Below are 21605 nucleotides of genomic sequence, written 5' to 3' on the forward strand. Positions count from 1 at the left end.
ACCCATAAACGAACAGACAAGTTATGGAATAATAATTGACTCCAATACGACATGCATTGGATAAAGAAATCGCGACAACTTAGGAACTTGGCATCATCTATCTTACCAATCGTCTCAGTGCTTTGTGTTACAACTCAGATATGCAAACTCAATTCTTTATTTCGAACTTCTTAACAAAAAAAAATCAATAAAATAATGAACACTTGGGGATATATAGCGTGTTAATTTTTTAAAATTCGGTATTCTTTTATTTATTAGTGCTAAAATATGGTTTTACCTTGTTCTTGTTTTTAGAGACACGTGTATTGTTCGTAATTTTATTTGAGTTCGATACGATTATGACGAACTTATAAATTTCTTTTTTTTTATTATTTAAATTGCATATGTAACTTAAATTTGAGACCACCGACACTGTTTCTTTGTGCCTTCACTCCTCCTTACATTTACTATTATTTGAATACTTTCCTCCTATGAAATAGTAACTTTTCATGCTTTTGTTGACAAAAAATATATAAACTTGAGTCCCAAAACTGGTAAAAATAAAAATTAAACTCTTTATTTGATTTGTCATTAACAGATTTATGTTATGGAATAATAGTTCACTCCCATCATGCGCCATGCATCGGATATAGAAATCGGGACAAATTAAGAATTTGGCATTGTCTTACCAATCATGTCACGCCTATGTGTTACAACTCAGATATGCATATGTATTTTTTTATTATTTAAAAATTATTCAATAAATTCATTAAGGTTGGAGAAATTACGTGTTATTTCTTTAAAATAGGTATTCTTTTAGTTATACAATATAGTTTTGCCTTCATCAACAAACATAGTTGATAGATATATGGATTCTTTGAATATACTGTTAGAAATTTGATTCTCTAACCATAAATTTACTTTTGATCTCCTATCATCTTAAGAGTTAATTTGATAACTTTTGGCCATTGGGATACCTTATTTTCAAAAAAAAAATATAATTTTATCTTATCTTTATTATTGGAGAAAAAAATTGAGTAAAAAACAATAAAAAGATTAAGATGTGAATTTTATTTTGTATTGCAGTAAAATATTCAAATAAAGAAAATGATGTTTTTTTATAATGTTATAAATGCGAAATGTTTATTGATTTGGTCTATAATTAATTTTTTTTAAAGAATTTAACCAATCATGTTAGTGAAGTTTTTTTTTTAAAAATTCTAATGACATTTGTTTCATTTATAAGATTTGAATCTGAGACCGTTTAAATTTAATTACATTCAGATTAATTAATGTAATGTTAGTGAAAATAATGTATTTATTTATTTATTTATATTTTATTCTATTTAATTTGTTCCTTTTATCATTATAGACATATCATTTTTTTTAAGATAAGGCAAATAAATTTTATTGACGACTTCCAGAGCAGGTACAAGGAGTACCCTCCAGGAAAATATTACAACCCGAAAAACTAATAGGCCGAAAAATATACCTCATAGTTATCTATCAAAAGTAAGGGGGAGATATTTCATAAGAACTAAGAAGTTTAATTGAGATTTTGATTTCTATAGATTTGTTTTCATTACTTCGACATATTTCATAATATAACTTATTAAAATAAGTTATTTTTAACTTGTTCTAACAAATTTCATAATCAAATTTATGACATAAGCCTATATATAATTTAAATTTATTAAATAAATACTCAATCAACTTATTTACCCAAAACAGTATCTAAAAATATAAGCCAAACATGAGATATTTGCTAACTGAGCAAGATTGCAATCCTTCCTTTACGATAATTACATAAATGTTCCCACAAATCCTTAAACAAAACCCCAACGTTCGAATTAAAACACTGGACCACATGCTTTGTCAGACCTTGGAAGATACTAGTAGTAGTTTAATAATGACATGTGAAGAGTGTGGTTTGAAGAATACATTCTCTGATCCACTAACATCCATAAATAAAGCTTCAAAACAGAGGATTAAAGTTCAAGCAGATAAAGTTTTGGGTGAGAACAAGCACTCGATTCTTGTGCTGTAGAACCATTTGGACTATATAAAGTAGTAGAACTGATGCGGTGATGCCCATGCATGTTTCATTTTGATAAATTATCTGCCACCAACTGGTGCCTTGTTTCTAATGTTACAATTAATTTATGTGTAGAATTTTACGTTAGTTTAGACAAAAACGAGTAAAGTCAAGGAAACATGATTTTAATTTAGTTTTCCATCGTCTCGACTCTTAAGAAACGAAAATGTGTAAATCTCATCCGATTTAAGGACATATCATAACTCTTAAGGATAGGATCGAAAATATAACAAGTAGTGATGAGGAATTCGACACCTTTTAATTATGATTAATTACTTTTAATAATTAAATTAAACAATTTAATTCAATCAAATAAATATTTTAATAGAATAGTACTATATATTTGATAGCACCAAGATATTATTGTTACATATCATGATCACATAATGTGATTAGTTGAGAAGTATCTTTTACTCATGTTAGGAAGCTTTTTATGATAAAAAAATATAAGATATTTTTTACTTTCAAATATAAAGATAAAGAAATATAAAATTATTTAAATAAAATATTTTTTCTTTAAAAAATATTCAAATTCACATTTCTTTAACATTATAAATAAAAACTGAAAGCAAAGTGTATTAAAAATAAATTAGAAAACTTCAAGCATAATTATGGACCTCAAAAGTAATATATATATATATATATATATATATATATATATATATATATATATATATATATATATTTTAGTATTTCACTCATCAAATAATTATAACAGATAGATTAATTATATGAATATACTTAGAATCTTGACACTGTTAAATAAAAAGATTTATTGCTTTAAAAACACACATTAGGATATACAAATATATTCTCTTTATTTATTATTATTATTATTATACATCTTAAATACAAAATAGATCCTAATTTTTTAGGATGATTATTGAGAACACTTCTAAACAACTATCAAATAGATCCAACTAAAAATAACAAATTCACAAAACTTCAACCAAGCTAGTTAAATCAATTACGTAACTAAGATTGATATGAAAAATATATTTGATTTTCTTTTTTTTATAACTTAATATATTTTTTTGTTAGTCATGCAAGAGTATTTGCCATGTATTAATCATTAATCTGGTTTAATCATCAATGAACCAAAACTAAATTAAAAAAAATTCATTAAATTAAGGTATTTGGAAGAAGTTTATTCAAATTTATGATCCTTTTATAAGTTATTTTTAACTAATTTTAATAACTTTTATATTATGAAATTTTATATTAAAATATATTGAATAAATACTTAAAAGACCCCAAAAATTACATTAACAGCAACACTAAGCATGATGGTTGGGTGATGACGAAAGTGTGGCTCCAATTATGTACCAAAGAACGTGATGGGCAATAATATAACAAAATATGACGACAACCATAATATATTTTTCTTTTGGTATTTCATAATTGGGTTTGATTAGCACCGAAAAAACATAAAATAATTGGGTTTGATAACGCCAGGATTGGACGTGTTTTGTCTGAAACAGCAAATACAGCTAATTAATTAAGCATCGTTATTTCTTATGTAAATGTGCCTATCATTGATGACCAAACCACTCTAAGAAGACAGAGATCGCTAAAAAAAAAAAAAATCTCATTAATTGATTTAATTATTGGTTGGTTCATTGTAAACTTGGCCGTGCCGAAGTGTACAAATGATAAAAATTTAAAATATATTTTGTGATTGATTTATTCATATAAACGGGGCTACGCGTTTAAAAAGGAAAAACTTAATAAATTCATAAAATTTACGCGTAGTTTTTCCTGCTACAATAAATTCATAAACTTAATAAATTCATAGAATGTTGCAGTCAGAGATAGAGAAACACATGATTTTCCTGCTACAAAATTTACGCGTAGTTTTTCAATCAGTATTTGACTGCTGCAATGATCGAAAGATTACACAATGTTGATTCACGTGATTGTTGTGTACCTTTTTTGATGATTTAAACGTTATGTAAAATATCACCTTATTTGGTAAAGATATGATATTAATAGCAAGCCTTTAATTATGGTAAGTTTGGTCGGTGAAAGCAAATGAAAGGAGAAAAAAGAAGAAAAGGGCAAAAATGAAAAATGAGATAATTTAATAGGCTATTTAGTAGGAAAAACAAGAAAGTTCAAACCTTTTTCTTTTCTTTTTGTTTGATTGTATAAAAAATATTTATATTTTTTGATATAAAATGACAAATATCTTTGATAAAAAAACATAAAGTTATTTTGATATTTTATATAAAGTTTATTTTTTCCTTCTTTCCCTCCCAATTTGGATGGAGAGGTAAATTTGTGAGTCCCATATATATTTTAATTATTCCTCTACTTTTATAAAATTTCCAAATGGTAAATATTATAATTTTTCTATCCTTTTAGACCGAGCCTTAATAACTCATCTTTTTCTGTTTAATTGATTGAATCGTTAAAGGAATATTTTGCTTTAGTTTACTCTTTAAAAACAAAACAGGAGTCACGTCACGCCATTCCCCAATTGTAGCCTGGTCATTTTGCTTCAGGCCAACACCATGTACATGCTCTTCATTTCTTCTTTATGCTGTGCTTTTTTTTTTTTTAATAGATAATAGAAACACGATTCTTTTATATATCTGTAAAAAAGATAATTTCAGAATACAGTTAAAAGACACCGCGAATAATACCATTAGCAGTTGTGGTAGTGCTAATAACAACACCCAATGTTAAACAGGAATAAGCCCATCAATGGAGGTAAATTTTTGGGCCAGCTTGTATAAATTAGGAAAGGTAGATCTAGCTTTATGGACCAAGAAATAAAGAAAGAAAGGTGTATCCAAAATATGCCGAGATATGATATAAAATATCAACTGTTTTTTATTTTATTTTTTATAACGTAAAATATCAACTGTTTGGTTGGTACACATGTAAAATAGAATATAAACTTGGTCGATGGAAAGAAAAACTAAAGAGAAAATATTATGAAAAGGAATAATTTTATGCCAACGGCACACTTTGGCAATCATATATTGTTGAGGCTGCCTGATACTTGGGAAACAGAACAAGCAACCTGGTTTTAATGCTGAAATTGTTTCCATTGATGTTAATTAAATCATTATTTTGGGGTTCACTTGGGCATTTCCTCCTAAAAAGAAAGTACTACGTATTATGTTTTGTTTTATAGAAATTACAGGTTAAATAACAAAAGTTACAAGCATAAAAAGTAATGAACTGACCTGAGTAATGAAAGAGGAAAGTATTCAATTGTGTTAATCTTGTATCTTTTCTTATTCAATTTGTAATTTTTATTTCTCATTCCCTAACTTTTATTATTTAGTCTATAACTGAAGAAAACAAAAGTAATACTGTATAACTTTGCTTTTCGAGGGAGTAATTCAATTTGTAATTTTTTTTCTTCTCAATCCCTAACTTTTATTATTTAGACTGTAACTTACGAAAAAATTAATAATGTAAGTAATAAACGCCACAGATATATATGAGTACTGGTACTTGAGCCATTTTTTTTCCTACGAGTTTTGCTTAAATTTTATTTACAACATGGTTAATACGTGAAAGCATATTTATTGAATTACATATAATTGATATAAATATGCACTTAAAAGTTTTGATATGATATTAGATATGTCATCGATATGATATAAGCTGTATTGAAATGACGGAATTGTTCATAGATATAATGTTATTTATACTCGAACAAAATAATAATGCTTTGCACTACCAAAAAAAAGATAAACTGTATCAAAAAAATAAAAATTGTAAAGAAATTACGTGAAAAAAAAAATATCATTACCGTTAAAGTTATAACATCATATTAAACAAACCCCATTAGAACACTTCACAGGAGGAGAAAGGTGAAAAGTAGTAGTAACTCAACCGTAATTTTTTTTTTAAGTAGTTGACTAAGTGATTCAGATTCAGAATATTGATAGATTCATAGAGAAGCACAAGATAGGACCCGCTTGTAGCCCATTCATATATCATGTAAGCCTTTTCAGGTGAACTACACACCAAAAGAAAGAAAAAAAAAACAAACAAAGGGAAATGCATAAAAGATGAAATAAAATAAAGTCTTGGAAAGCCTTTTTCACTTGCATTGTGTGTCTCTTTTGGCGTTACTATTTGGTTTTACTTCTCAAGCTTGGTTATGCATGCTTGCCATGGCCATATATGAACCTAGCACTTTCCTCTGTGTATACATGAGTTTCATTGTCCAGCCTGTCAATAGTGTCAAATGTGTGTCAAGAACAGAATATCACAGGCGAATAAATGCAATTGCAAGAGGATATAAAATAGAACTAAGTTCCACTTACGAGTTGCGAACAGTTTTGCTCAAAGTTGAGGCTGATGTGAATGTTTTCCCATCAAGATATCCATTCTCCCCCTTAATCCTATGTCTCATTCTGAGGTCTAGCTCTTCTGCACTCAGGTCTAATGGAGAATCTGAAGCCTGTTACATTCCAAAGACCAAAAAAAGTCTTAGCAATAATGTCCATGCATGACACCTTAATTTTCTATGGTTTTGTATGCTAAATTTGTCTCAAGGTACATTTCTTATAAAGATATTTTCAGTGGTCGAACAACTTTTTTTTGTGCCCCCTTTTCTTATCACATATATCTTAACATACATAACACATAATACTAAACAAGAACTTGAAATTAATTATCAGTAATATTTACCATAACCCATCCCCAAATATCAGCATAGGATGGGATGTGAGCTGAATAAGGCACAACATCTGCAAACAAAAGAAAAGAAGGGGAATTTGATGCAATTGATGTCAAAAGAACTTTATATTGAACCAGGAAAAACTTAATAGGAAAAAATAATCTTTTCTTTTCCCTCGGAAGACACTTACACTTGAAAACTTGTCTTAAGGTGTTGTAGATACATGAGAAGACTTCTGTGTGACTAAATATTCCAGCTGGTCCTGCCTGAAAAAGCATAAGAATTTAACTAACATACACGTTACTTAATTGTTTCATTTTTTATGAGTATTGATACATAGTATTACTGACTCATATATACCTGTGTTACAAATATGCCACCTTGCTTCAGTCTAGGCTTGACAATCAACTCATAGAAGGACTTGGTGTAAAGTTTATAGCAAGGACCTCCATCAATTGGGTCTGCCAAGTCGCCAATTATCACATCATAGCTCTCATCTCTGGCTTCTAGTTCAACCCTGTAACATAGACACATAATAATTACAAATTTGTAACTCAGTGACAAATATAATTAAAGAATGACACAATAAGCACGGCACACTATCTGATTCTTAAACCTGGCATCGTTGATCACGACCTCAAGTCTTGTGTCACGGAATGCTTCCTTGTTCACCACAAAGTACGATTTGCAGAAATTCACCACCTCCTGCTCGAGCAAGCACATGGATTTTAAGTTTTTAACTAGTCAGTTACCTTCATGGTATATAAATATATAATGAAGAACTAACTTTATACAAAAGAGACTATACCTCATCTATGTCACACATTACAACTTTGTCTATAGTCTTATGCCTAAGCAATTCCCTTGCAGTGGAGCCTTCTCCTCCTCCCATAATAAAAACATTCTTTGGGCTAAAACATGGCATACAAAAGAGAATGAAAAATAAAAGATAATAAAAAATGTTATCTACATCTCAAGATATTTTTTATTGTTAGGAGTGCAAATGAGGTACCTAGGATTGTGAAGCAGAGCCGGATGAACTAGACACTCGTGGTAGATAAATTCATCTGTCTCTGCACTCTGAAGCTTTCCATCAATTACCAAAGCCTGCAAAAGGGCACAACAAAGTCGAGCACATAATAAGAGGCTAGTTTAATTTAGGTTCATGATTTGTTAAGGTAACTATATGTTGTATGAGCATGTGAACCTTTCCAAAGGGCTTTGTGTCCAACAATGCAATGTCTTGGTACTGGCTAGCTCCTGTATGCAATATACTGCAACCGCACCAAAGATAGAAGAATAAATTATACTTGCATGTAAGTAACACATGAATGACACGTAAAACTTATTTTCAAACTTTAGAGAGAAATAAAAAATGCTACAATATATATATATATATTTTTTTTTTTAAACAAAAACTCCGATGTGTAAAATATGTGTTACAGTGGTGTATCTATATCAAACAGATAATAGTGCTGGACTTAGCAACGAAAGAGCTAACTTATTTTCATTTTTGTGTTGTCTGCCTTTTTCATGGCCACGAGCAAAAAGAACTTATGACTTTTAGGGTCCCTTTACTTTTTCCTAGCATGAGAAGCTGGAATCATCAAAATATCCGTGATATACAGAGCCAAGATAACTCTTGGCATTTGTAGCAGACAACTTGTACTGTATTTTTGTCTCACTCAAATCAAACTCGAATAAAAAAGTTCGTGCTTCTTTTACCTTCCTGTTTTGTGGCTTTTCTTTCCACGAATCTTCTTAAATCATCATTAACAAAAAGAAATAATAACTAATAGTAAAAATGAACATGAAAAGGCCAAAAGAGCAGTCAAAGGAAGTCTAATCCCATTCCTATGAGAAAAATGGAGAGTACAAAATGAAAAATACAAGCCGCTGGGACAAGTTTTTGGTTGACCAGTTAAGCAAGATGGTAACTTAATGCGGTATTAACAAGCGAATTGGGTAGTCTAAGGACAGAAAAATAGAGATATATGTACCTATTGAGAGCAAAGCACCATCTTAAGTCCTCTTCAATCTCTTCTTCATACCAACAACTCTTCCTGTAACCATTAAGAGAATGGCTTTGTCCATTGACTCCATTAATATTGCCATTGCTAATGCCATTTGGTAAAGCTATCTCACCCATGTTAGCTTGCAACTCAGAACCTTGGAGCTATTGAACGAGGTATTGGAAAGAAGAGAGCTGAAGAGCAATGATAGCTAGAGAAGTGTTGTGGATAGGATAGGAGAATGGGGGGGAGAATATAAGGAGGTGAAGATGGTAGGAAATCAAAAGGGACAATGATTCCGGTTGGGAATGTAAAAACCAAGAAATCTAGCAAAGTGGATGTGCTCAATACATGAAAAGCGCAATATCCTCATGGGGTTTCGTAAAGTAGAATACAAATAAGCTTCGGGGGATTTCTGAGGTTGATTTGATATCATAGTCTGGCCAATATCTTTCCTATACTAGTTGTATACAGTAGCATGTGCATGCTAACATTAACAGTAATAACAGAAATTCTTTGTTCTTTTCGTTCAAAATATACTAACACTAAAAAATACTACTCCTACTATTACAGTAAGAAACATTAATGACTTACATAATTAATGTGACACACATCGAATAATGGTAAATACCAAAAACACTTTCTAATGGACTTTATGGGCAGCCAAGGAATTTCTCCAGAGTACATAGACATGGCATGCATGACTATTTTTAATGATGTTATTGCTACAAAGTTGTCACATAGGAGATTGTTGCGTATTGTAATATAACTATACTAGAAAAGGGTAAAAGGTGATGATTATGGGAGTGACAATTACCGAAAATTCTGGTAGGTCTTTTTCCTTCTGAAATGTGTGCAAAAATCTTGGGTTTGTGAGAGGAAGAGAGAAAGAGAAGGGGGCGTGCAGTGGAGACAATCATATTTATTCTCTTTGTTGTTGCAAAAAGCTATGGAAGAGAACTGCGCGTGCCTTACCATAGGTACCCATCATCACTGTCACCATCAAAGCAATCCCCCCAAACTAATACATTTAATTTTAGCCCCACCATTACAAGCAAAATAAATTTAATCTCATCTCTTGCAAGAGGGATTCTTAGTTGTCCTGCAGTAAGATATTTGTTTTGCACCGTTAAACATTTTTTTTCACTCTACCTATAATATTAAAAATATAATTTTAGAGAAAATAACTGACTAAGATAGTCCATATGAAAAATATAAGAGACTTTTGATACTCAAGTATTTATCCCTCGTATGATCCACTTTGTGGGTCCATGAGGTTTATTGGCTGTTTTTCTGTTGATGTAAGGTTGGCATCAGCATGATGTCTCCACACATAGACATCAATGAGGACAAGGAGGGTGCATAAGAGAAGGTACTGTTGCTCATGCTGGCCAACCATGCATTCAAAGAAATCATCCTTGGTTGGGGGTTATGGGGAAGCTATGATGGACCAAGTGTCCTCGTGTGTATAAGTTATTATGCTTCTAAAACTTAAAAAATATGTACTATAAATGACCCCAGTGTATTCTACTAATCTAGGTACTTCTCAAGATAGATGAACTGAATAATCTAATTAACTAGCTTTTACAAATTAATAAATTGAAACATGTGCTTAGGCAGATAGATAAAATGTATGAAGAAGAAAGAACAGAAAGAAAAATGAGAACCGAGACACAGATTAGCACTAATTTATAACTATTATGTTCTGCATCAAAGTGTTTCCTGTGGGATATTATGACTTGTAAAATATATACATCACGTAGCAAAAAATTGGAAAGGACAATACGTGTCTACGTGCAATTTTATAATTAAGTAGGCCGACAATTTTCTTATTCTTCGTTTTTTTGTACATTAATGGTTAAATAGTACTGTGATATTATGCATGAACCTCTTGATCGAAACGAACTTTCTTTTCTTAGCTGATAGGTACGAGGCTGTTGGTCTTATCTTGTTACCGAAAAGCGGGGAAGAAAAATAAACCAAGCATGCATAACTTTTTCATCAAATACTAATTGCTTTTGGACCTTACATAAGTTTGTTTGGTCCTAATTAAATACAGGAGATAATAAAGCAATTGATTAAGACTGAAACGCCTTTTTTAAACTAAAGTAGATAACAATTGAAAATTCCTTTTTGAAAATTTTGTAGTAAATCAAAGAACTCAAAATTAACGTCCAGATCAAAGTAATATATTATGTGTTTTCCGCAGTGTATACTTGACAAGTGGTTTCAGACGTATCCTTTTGTGTATGTTATGCGAGAAGTTAATCAGACTGCATGAAACAATAATTTGAAACAGAGATCCACATGCAGTTTATGGTTGAAACCGAGATTCATAAGAAATGGTACTTAAATTTACACAGAACTTCACAAGCTAGTGCACGTTGTTTTATGCCTAACTTGCTTGTGCTTAGGACGTTATCTCCATGGGATAACATTGTTATTTGACAACACTATTTACCAAACAAAAAATTATTGACCGACCTTAGACGTGAAATGAAATTTGACGCATAAAAATTTAAAGTCTTTCGTAAATTATGCTAATTTTTTTAAGACCACTAATGCTCCAAAGATGATGATGAAGCTTGCACTCCAATACAGAAATTTAAACTTTCAAACCATTTTATTTAGGAAAGCCGTTAAGAATTACTTTAAAGATAGTGAATAAGAAATCCAATTAATAGATTATAGATGGTTTGGATAGTAGGGTTAGGGTTAGGGTCAATGAGGTTCAACCCCCTTACTCTATTCTCAACCGTGTACAAAGTTTGGAATCAACATCAACAGTAACTTTATCAGTTAAATACAATCCCTCCTATCCTCCAAAAGATAAAGACCTTATCACAAACAAGAGATCATATGATTTTTCAACCTACCTTATCAACATATATTTATAAAAACCAATAGAGTTCTATACTTACAAAAGATAAATTTATTAATATAGTCATTCAGAAATGATTTTATTTTTTACATAATGTTTGGTGGGTGGAAAATGGAAGGGAGGAGACGAGAGGAGATGAATTTTTATAAATTTTATTGTCTTAAATATATTTTTAATTCTTATTATTTCATGTATTTTTACTTTTCGTTTTTATAAAATTTATTTTTTATTTTTAGTTCTTGTAAATTATGTTTGTTTTATTTTTTATCCTTAAATCACTTTAGATAACGTTTTGAATAATAAAGAATACTATCTAAAATATTTTAAAGATGAAAAATAAAATAAATATAATTTTTAAAAACTGAAAAATAAAAAAATAATTTTGCAAAGGCAAAAAGTAAAAAAAAATACTAAATTACAATAATTAAAAATATATTTAAATTATTTTTTATTGTTTGAGTCAATTTTTTCAAGGAAAGGGAGAGGGGACAAAATTTCTCACCTTCAATTTTTGCTTTGCTATCCTCTAATATTGAAGGATTTAGAGGGAAAGAGAGGGGATTTAAAACATTTCTAGTATACCGAATTTGAAGTGTACCATTATCTTGTTTTCGTCGAACAATTGTTTCTTCGTTCTGGTTATATCCTTAAGTAATCCTCAAGGCATTCTTTTTTGAATTTTTTTGATTAAAACTAAACCCGCTGAATAAACACCTCACAACTTAATACTAATATTTTTTTAGGTGACTTAAATGGCTTTAGTGGTTTTTCCCCATTTTTAGCAGTAAATGAGACGGAGGCATTTGAATCCTATAGTTTCCATTGAATTTTGCACTACTTAAAATGAAGATGAATGAATAAAAAAGTTCTTAGAAAAGAAATGGCTATTTGAAACTTTTCGTGTTTGAACCTTCTTGTGTTGGTTATTTTACAATAGGAAAAATACTTTCTAGAATAAATATTTTGAAAGTATATATGTATTTCAGAATAATTATTATGAAATAAAAAAAAATTATTTCAAAATAACTATTTTAGAATAAGATTTTTTTTACTATGAAATGATTATTTTGAAATACATATATATTTTTGGAACAACTATTTTAATGATAGAAAAAATTGTATTACGGAATAATTTTTCCTGACTTTTATTTCTATTATAGAATAATTATTTTGGAATACATATATATTTTCAGAACAACTATTAAAAAAAATCCTATTCCATAATAGTTTTTCTAGAAATATTTTTTTTCTATTACGGAATAGTTTTCTAAAAACATTATTTTTCTATTCTATAATAAAAAACATCCTATTTCAAAATAGTTTTTTTGGAATTTTTTTCCTATTACAGAATAGTTGCTTTGAAAGTATATATGTATTTCGGAATAGTTTTTTTAGATATTATGCATTTTCGAAATGATCGTTCTGATATACAAACATAGGCTAATATGACTTCTCTTACATTTTAATAAGGTTTTCGACGGAGTATTCAGAAATGGGGAGTGATGATGAACAACAAAGAGGGACAAAAAATGGCAGAAGAACCTTGTAGAGATGCATGCTCACGAAGCAAAATGCCCCCATTGACGAGTTGCACCCTTGCATAATAGTTTGGGAATATTTTAAAATTGAAAGGTGCAAGATTCAAATGGCTAAAGTGAATGGGCATTTGATAACCATATTTCTTTTGTTTTTTTGGACCAAAGGCAACTATGTAAATGGGGTTGCTTTGGCATTTATATCTTGCACCTCTCAATATGAATCCTACACCTCACAAAAAGCTTCAGTGGTCAAAAATACCCTCAACCCTAATACCTCTCCTTTTTCCCTGTGTTGCCCAAGCATGATCTTGTTGGAGGTGGTGAAGTTTTTGAGGTTGAAGCCATCAGAGGTGGCAAAGAAGGCTATGCCATCGTTGTCCTTGCATGCATCAACAAGGCTTACTCCGAACTCTCATTGCACCGGAAGAAGATCTTCAAGGTCAACAACCACATCAGCGTTGTTGATAAGTGTTATGCATACATCATTTGTATACTGAAATCACATAACAATTATCTATTTTTCTTTTTTTTATTGCTTCTTTTGTGTTAAAACAACAAAAACTTAGCTTCTTCTGAGTTTTTTTTTATCTAAAAGATGCTAAATTTAATGATTTTATAGTAATTTTAGTTGTATTTTGTATAAAGATATAGCAGAGGTATGATAGAGGATAGAAGAACTGAAGTGTTGCGTTCAACGTGACATCCTTGCTTAGCTCATCAAAGACTGCTCAACTCAAGAAGCCCGCTTAGCGCAAGAAAGCCAACCTAGAGGCCAACTGTAGCGTACATATGGCTGCTTAGCGCATTTGACGGCTTAGCCTACATTTGGCGGCTTAACGAGCATCTGACAGCTTAGCAGATAGTCACTTTTGCTAGCTAGATTTTACAAGTGCATTCAGCGCGCACGTGCAGGCTTAGCGCACAATGACAGTTCTAATTGGTCATCAAGTGGGAAGATATTTGCAAAAAGTGACTTATATATATAAATCAACTTCCATTCATTTAGTGATACTTCACTACGAAGCAAGGTAGCAGAAAGAATAGAAACAAGGCAAGAACTTCATACCCAGTCGGTGCAAGGAAAATCCATTTTCTGGAGCTCTGATCGATCCGTTTCAATCCATTTCTCTTCCATTTTCTTTCCTTCTATCCCACTTTTATATTTCTAAGTCTTTCATGACAATGAAGCTAAAACCACCCGTTGTTGGGAGCTCTACAAACCAAACTCTCTTTGATGTAATGATTATAAACTATTTATTTATATGATGTTGATATTATTGTTCATCTCTGTGCTTATTCACATGTCTTTGGTCTGATCATCCATTTTCATGAACTGTTTTAGGATTTAGGCATTGAGAAATATTTATATGCTAAGAATTGGGGAAAAACATCTAGGTAATTCATGTCTAGGGATATAGTGATATTGTCTAGCCTATGTATGTATCTATGCTCCTAATGCAAATTATTTAATATAATTTTTAAGGAATTATGAGCAATATTAAGTGATTTAGACTCTCTCACTTGAGAGATCATGGTTAAAGTATATTAAAAGGTACAACTAATAATCGTATTCATATTGAAAAAAAAAATCTATTAAGATTACATCAAAAGTAGTTTTGACAAGTGGAGTCCCCAACACGTTCCTTAACTCATCACAACACGATCTCACCACTTCGAGCGTTTGTTTTCTTAATCTATCATGCTCTTTGATTTGTAGTAAATTCACTTAGTTACATTTGTAGTTAATCAATGAACAAGATTTGATTTAAGTCACTAATTGCTAAATCATTAGATACACACACACACACACACACACACATATAACTCTGAGTACAAGCATAGTCCTTGTGAAATTCGATACTTGGTCTTACCAATTTAATACTACTTATACAACTAGGTACGCTTGCCAAGGAGTCAATAGTCACCATTGTTGGCCTTATTGCCATCGACCGTGTCCTCTCCTGCTACATGCGATCTGAGTCATTGCTCCTTGTTGGCAGACTTGTTGCTCAGTTTGCCAATAAGGCTTGGGTCACTGTTCTTCCCCAATTGTCGAATACCTCCTCTCCATATTGAATGGGATGTTGTCATCCTCTTGTGGATCTTGTCGGGGTTCGAGTTTGAAGAAGGGAAGGGGGTCCTAACACTATTTCGGAATAGCTATTCTAGAATAAGATACGTTTTTGAAATATATATTTTAAAATACAAAAAACTATATTCTAAAATTGCTATTAAAAAAAAACATTTTGGAACAGTTATTCCAGAATAAACTACATTTTGGAATAGTCATTCCGAAATGGGATGCCTAGTAAAGGGGTATTTTTATCTGTTGGAGTCTTTTGGGAGGTGTAGGATGCAAAATAGAAGGTGCATGTAAGTGCCGGTTGCTCTGTATGTTTGCGGGTGAGGGCCCAATATGTCAGATCCATAAGTAACGATCCACTTTCTACAACCCAATCTAACCAACGGTCCTTCCAGGCTAAGCTATACTATACATACTAATAAATTTGTATAAAATGTAAATTTGGTCGATGAAATCATTAAATTATAGGTTAAATTAAGTTTTTTTTCCTTAATTTATGTATTAGGTTAATTTGGTCCCTTAATTTTTTAAAAATAATTGGTTCTTTTATTTTTATTTTAAATGAGTTAAATTTGATTCCATTTTAAATTAAATTTGGATCCATTTTTTAAAAGTGTCTAAAGCTATAAAAAAAAGGGATCAAGTTGAATCTATTTTAAGAATAAAGAATTCAATTAAATCTTTTAAAAATAAAGGAACCAAATTGAATTTATTTTAAAAAATTAATGACTTAATTAAATCTTTTAAAAATAAAGAAATCAAATTACAACTATTAAATAAAATAAATATTTGACCTAAATTATAACTTATGTTATATTGATGTAATCATTTACAACTAAGTTATTTTCCCTTGGGACTAGGAAAAAAAATATCCTGCAGCAGAACCTACTAATTACATCAGACATACATGTATTTTTTTTTTCCGATATAAAACATACATGTATTTGTTTTGTTGAGCATAGACACAGAATCTGCTAGTTAGTAGTTACAACATTACGCAAATGGAACATACTCTGCCTCGTTTGCACACGCCACAAAATAATAATCCAGGTAATGCGCGTTATTAATCAAAAAGTGATATTTTCTCACTTTTTTTGTTGTTGTTGATATTATCACTTTCATTACAGTGAAAACAGGATTTTCCCAACAAAACATAGTGACCCAAACTTCAATTTCTTCACCTAAATTATGCAACTCGTCCTCAATTAATATATGTTTATGCTCAACAGAATACCAAATAGATGTTCTGTGTGATGTAACTAGTAGTAGGTTATGCTGCAGGGTTTATTTTTCTCTAGTCCCATATTAAAGAAAACTCAACTTGGTTGTAAATGTGAAAGTATAAAACAAAGGGTTTATGTTAACAGAAAAATAAAAGATATAATTCCGCATTGAATATATTTCAAAAATAAATAAATAAATTCCGCGTTGAATATTGTTAAATAATCCACAATGAATAAACTAAAAAGTAGCTTATGTTTAGCAGTCCCATGCATAAAATGAATCCTTTATAGCTATTCAAGACATGTTGGACTATCTTGTAAAAAAAAAAAAAGATATCTTGGACTATAAAGAGAAATATTTTTTTTTATGGCAAGAGCAATGGTTTTTTGAACATTCAAATATTGCAAATATTCCATTTACACTTAATTAATTTCTCTCTAATTGTTTTTGTCACATTATGTACTTATTGGCTATTGCATCTATTATTTTCTTTTCCAAAGAAATATTTTCCTTGTTCAAAAGTATAAAATGGTCAAGCTAGCATTGGTAATAAATTTCCGCTGCCCATGCCAATTGCGCGTATTTTATCTTTCTTATTACATGTTACAAATCTGATGAAAATAATTAAACAGTTGGTTGGAGGGAAGGGAAGGGTTTTTTTATTCAATTTTTAGGAGAGAGAAAGGAAAATGGAGGGGAAAAAAATCTTTCTTCGTCTTATTCTTGTTCCCTTTCAACATTGGGAGATTTAGAGGGAATTAAAATATCTTTAATTATGTTTTGAAATTTAAAATTATTACGATTTAAAACTAAATTAATTTTTAAAATTCTTTTTTTTTTCCTTTCATAAATCCAAAACACGAAAAATAGCTACATTTCTTTTCATGTACTCCATTAAAATTCTTTTCCTCTCCATTCTTTCAATAAAACATAATATCTAATCAAAATTTCTATCTTCCTTTCATTTCCTTCCCTCCCCTCTCCTCTATGAATTCTTCCCCTTAACGTCCCTGAGTAAAAAATAAAATAAAATTGTATAGTACAAGACCGTGCTTAACACGGATTCTTTACTGGTTTTATATTAAAAGCATGCAATCTTTGACGACAAATATTCAATTAAATTCATTCAAAAGTTGAACTTGATTATTTTCGCGTGACCCTTTTTTTAATCGTCTCTGCACTCTCTTGTTACTTTTTACATTGTAAATGAATAATTTATTTATTTAATAATAATTATAACAAAAAGTACAATCAAGATTGCAAAGAATAAATTAACGTGCTTTAATTTATTAGTTTTCTGACTATAGATAATCGTATTTAATTATTTTCTCAGTCTCTAGTTGGTATAAGAAAGGAATGATAGATATTATAAAAATATTATTATATTATATAGAATTTTATATACTTTCATATTAAATTTATACAGTATTATGTTCAAATTTTATAAAATTTAATGTATAGTCTATATTTATATTGTTATAAAGATTTTTTATTTTGACGCCTAGCTTTTTTTAAGTTTATCCTTGTTAATTGCTTACTTAATTCTTTAAAAAATAAAATGAATGAAAATTTTATACGCGCATTATTAATTATTTTAAAATGGAAAAAATATATAAAATATGCTATAACTGTTTTTATTTTTCAATGATTAGTGTTACTTATTAAAAGTTCAGCTCAAATATATAATAAATTATTATATGATAATTTATCTATGTGTCGAAATAAAACACGCTCTCTTAAAAGTTACTCATTCTCTTAGTTTAATTTTTCTTGAAAAAGTAAAATGAGTCGTTTTTTTTTTCTCTTTTCTCAGTATTAAATTCAATAATTACAGGTGTTTAAAAAAAAGAATTCGTAAAGATAAGCACAGATGTTTCTAATTTTAAAATATTTTACGTACCCAAAAACTTCAACAAAAATTATTTTAATATTTTCTCAAAATTCTAGAAATAGTAAAATAATTAATGCTCGGGGTTTGGGCTGGCTTTTCGAGACCATGAAGGTAACAACATCCTTGCCTCGGCTACCTCTTGGACACCACAGCTGCTGTTATTTACAGATGTTACTTTCGAGATAGATGGTAAATGAATTCAGTAATAATGTATAAATATTTTGTTATTTTAAATTTTAAATATTTTATTAACGTTTTTACTTTTTATATCGTATTATAAATTTTATTATATTTTTTTATTTTTCTCTCTAAATATAAAATAACATAATAGGTGTTGGTGTAACATTTTTCAAAAAATTTATGATGTGTGGAAAGCTGTTGATAGAGAGATGCTCGTTCTTACCTGCATGGTGTGATTGAAGACTGCAGGAAGGATACTCGCAACCAAGTTCTTATTATGAAGCTTGTGTTCACTAAGTGTGTGGGAAATATGCTAGCTGATTCTTTGGCAAAACTTGTCTTTTATTATCATAATAGGTGTTGGATAGAGGATTTGCCTGTACATAGTACAAGGACTAGCTTTTTTGCATTCTGATGTACATGTCTGATTTTCTTCTTGAACAAAATATTCTCACTTTCCACTCTAAAAAAAAAAGAAAAAGAAATAGTACTAGCATCTAAAAAATACTTCATCTTACCTTTCTGATGAAACTAAGAAAATAATCCTAGTAAAACAATTAATGAGATGGAATATCCTAGTAAAACAATTAATGAGATGGAGTACGTGTCCACGTGGGTGTTTATCAGGAGAGGTCATGATTGACTGATCACGGTAGTCTTCCTTCATTATTTTTAATAAAAAAGCTGGCTACCTTTATTTATAAACTTTTTAAAAAAATAACAAAAGAAATGCCGTACACAAATGGTGAATGAATTAAGGGAGTTGTTAGGTGCACCCAGCACTAAACGTGAAAAGGCAGAAATATTCCTGTTATTTTTTTAAAACATTTTTGTGCACCTAGCCTTTTCTTCTTCTGCGCATTCCCTTCCCTTCTTCCGCGAGGCATTTCATCTTTTTTCGCGAGCTGAGCATCAATCCGCGAGGCGTTTCTTCTTCTTCTACGAGCTTCTGGTTCGTCTTTCTTTCGTGAGCTACGTCTTCATTCCCTGCGAGTGGCTCTCCTTCTTCCGTGCATTCCCGTTCTTCCGCAAGCTTTCATTGTTCCGTTCTTCATCGAGGTAAGCCATATTGTCCCTTCTGTTGTTCCTTGTGAATGTCGTTTTGTTTCCATTGTTCGTTTCTTAGGCGCAGTTGGTAGGGATGTAAAGCTTAGGGATTTAGGTTGATCCGCAATAGGATAGTTGAAGTTACGGATGAAGTTGATCAGCAAGAAGCATGCGGATCAACCTATTATGCTTGCGGATCAAGTTGATCCGTGTGAAGCTTGCGGATCAAGTTGATCCGCATGAAACTTTTTTAATTTTAGAAAGTTGAAATTAGGTTATAATAATGAAAAATGGTTTTTAATAAGGGTTTAGGGTTACTTTTGAAGCTTTTAACCTCAAGTATGCTATTGTATAATGGTTGTTTAAGTTATTGTTTTGAAATTTGGTTTTGAGGTTTTTTGGTTTGTATTAATGTATGAAAGTATAATGTTTGTTTAAGATATTTTGTTTGATGTGAATTTATATTTTGAAGGTTTCAGTAGTTTATTACTTTATTTATATCCTGTATGGTAGTGAATATGCAATTGAAAATAGGAACACAAACTAATGGTTGTGGCTTTACTTTGAACGCAAACTATTAAGTTTTGCTTAAATTTCTCCTACTTATGTGTTTGAAACCCTTAAATTTAGTGACTCATTAGAATCCTAAAAGGATGCTAAAAAAATTAGAACCTTGTAATCCTTTTTAAGGACTTTCTAGAGCATTCCTACTTCCCTTGTTTGAACTTAAAAAATGGACATTGGATTCTATGCAAGAGAACCCAGTGAGTTCTCAAAAGTGTACATGTACACATACCCTAACATACGAAGAGGTTGTTTCCAACATTTAAACCCATGTCCTACAAGGCATAAGGAAGCAACCATACAATTGCATTGCACCAAGGCTTCACTCTCTTGTTTGAACTCGAAATCCTCCAATTTTCCAAAACTTGTCACCCTATTAAAATCTTCACTCTTCTAATTTTTCTTTTCTTTTCAGTATCAGTAAGAAGCATTAACCAGTTAGCAAGTGCTTCACATCTTTCCCAGTGACATGATACTTTCTACCTCTTTGTTCTCAAAAACTTTAGGACCCAAGCATATCATTAAATTTCCATGGGCAAGTTTGGCTTGAATCAATTTAAAAAACAAAAATCATGATTTCAAAAGCTCTATGTGTGTCTGGAATTGGATTACTTTATTTTTCCTTCAAAACAACCTACAATCAAAATCCTAACTGAGAAATTAAAAACAAAAAAAAAATAATTCCCCTCCCCCCAAAAAAAAAAATCTACAGCTGGCATGCACTCTCATTGAAATTTTGCTTTGAATACCAAAAAGCTTAATCTAAACACTCAAATACTTTATAATCCTCTTCAACTTCACCTTGTTACTGAGCAACTAATGAACAATGCACGTGTATTTCAAAGCAATACTCATTCCAAAATCCAGATCCAGCATTGCCCTGAAATCCAAATCATCCTTCAAACCTAAGCACTACCCAACCACATATTGAGCCAAAAAGGTTGCAATCAACGAATGCACCACAAAGCACAAATTAAAATCGAGGGAAAGAACAGATCAAATAATGATGCTTGTCATATGCCTCAAAGCAGTAAACTAATTAGGTCCAAAACTTGTTGAAATTGTTGTATAATAGATCATTAACCATGAAATTGTTGAAACTTGTTGAAAAATATCGACAAAAAGTATGTCGACATTTAGACAAAAACTATATCCAAATAATGTTTAGAAACACACATTCAACTATATCCATTACCAAGTCTTCTTCAAACTGGTCAATCATTTGAAAGTCCAAACCCAAACACAAAGCACCAAATCTCCCAAACCAAACCATATTTCCAAAACCATACACACACACACACATAAAATTTCTAAATTTCTCCTTGAGAAGGGAAAATGCAAAATACCCTTTGAAATTGTGTGGTTTAGTGATGGAATTTGTGATAAACATTTGCAGATCATGGTTAAGCCTAGAGGATTAGGCCATGTGTTAGGTAGGGTTGTTGCCAGAGGTCTGGGGAGAAGGG

The 21605-nt window shown here is 30.6% G+C and overlaps 1 protein-coding gene across 1 annotated transcript; it reads right to left on the reverse strand.

The window, feature by feature from the left end:
• Nucleotides 1-5810: 5810 nt before the first annotated feature.
• On the reverse strand, nt 5811-9308 carry LOC100801533 (thermospermine synthase ACAULIS5-like). Its single transcript, NM_001254691.3, has 10 exons — nt 8720-9308; nt 7927-7993; nt 7732-7826; nt 7528-7630; nt 7336-7424; nt 7080-7236; nt 6910-6985; nt 6731-6789; nt 6364-6500; nt 5811-6268 (listed from the first exon to the last, which is right to left on the reverse strand). Exons 1-10 carry the CDS (start codon nt 8866-8868, stop codon nt 6196-6198), a joined length of 1005 nt encoding a protein of 334 aa, NP_001241620.1. The 5' UTR covers nt 8869-9308; the 3' UTR covers nt 5811-6195.
• Between the last annotated feature and the right edge of the window lie 12297 nt (nt 9309-21605).

The sequence above is a fragment of the Glycine max genome, chromosome 20 (genome assembly GCF_000004515.6).
Source record: "Glycine max cultivar Williams 82 chromosome 20, Glycine_max_v4.0, whole genome shotgun sequence".
NCBI lineage: Eukaryota > Viridiplantae > Streptophyta > Magnoliopsida > Fabales > Fabaceae > Glycine > Glycine max.

Excerpts from the sequence above, each read along its gene's own strand:
- LOC100801533 (NM_001254691.3), bottom strand. The coding sequence starts at position 8,868 with ATGGGTGAGATAGCTTTACCAAATGGCATTAGCAATGGCAATATTAAT. Across the intron at positions 7,425-7,527 it reads TAATGTGTGACATAGATGAG|GAGGTGGTGAATTTCTGCAA; the intron begins GTATAGTCTCTT and ends TTGCTCGAGCAG. Across the intron at positions 6,501-6,730 it reads ATATTTGGGGATGGGTTATG|GCTTCAGATTCTCCATTAGA; the intron begins GTAAATATTACT and ends GGAATGTAACAG.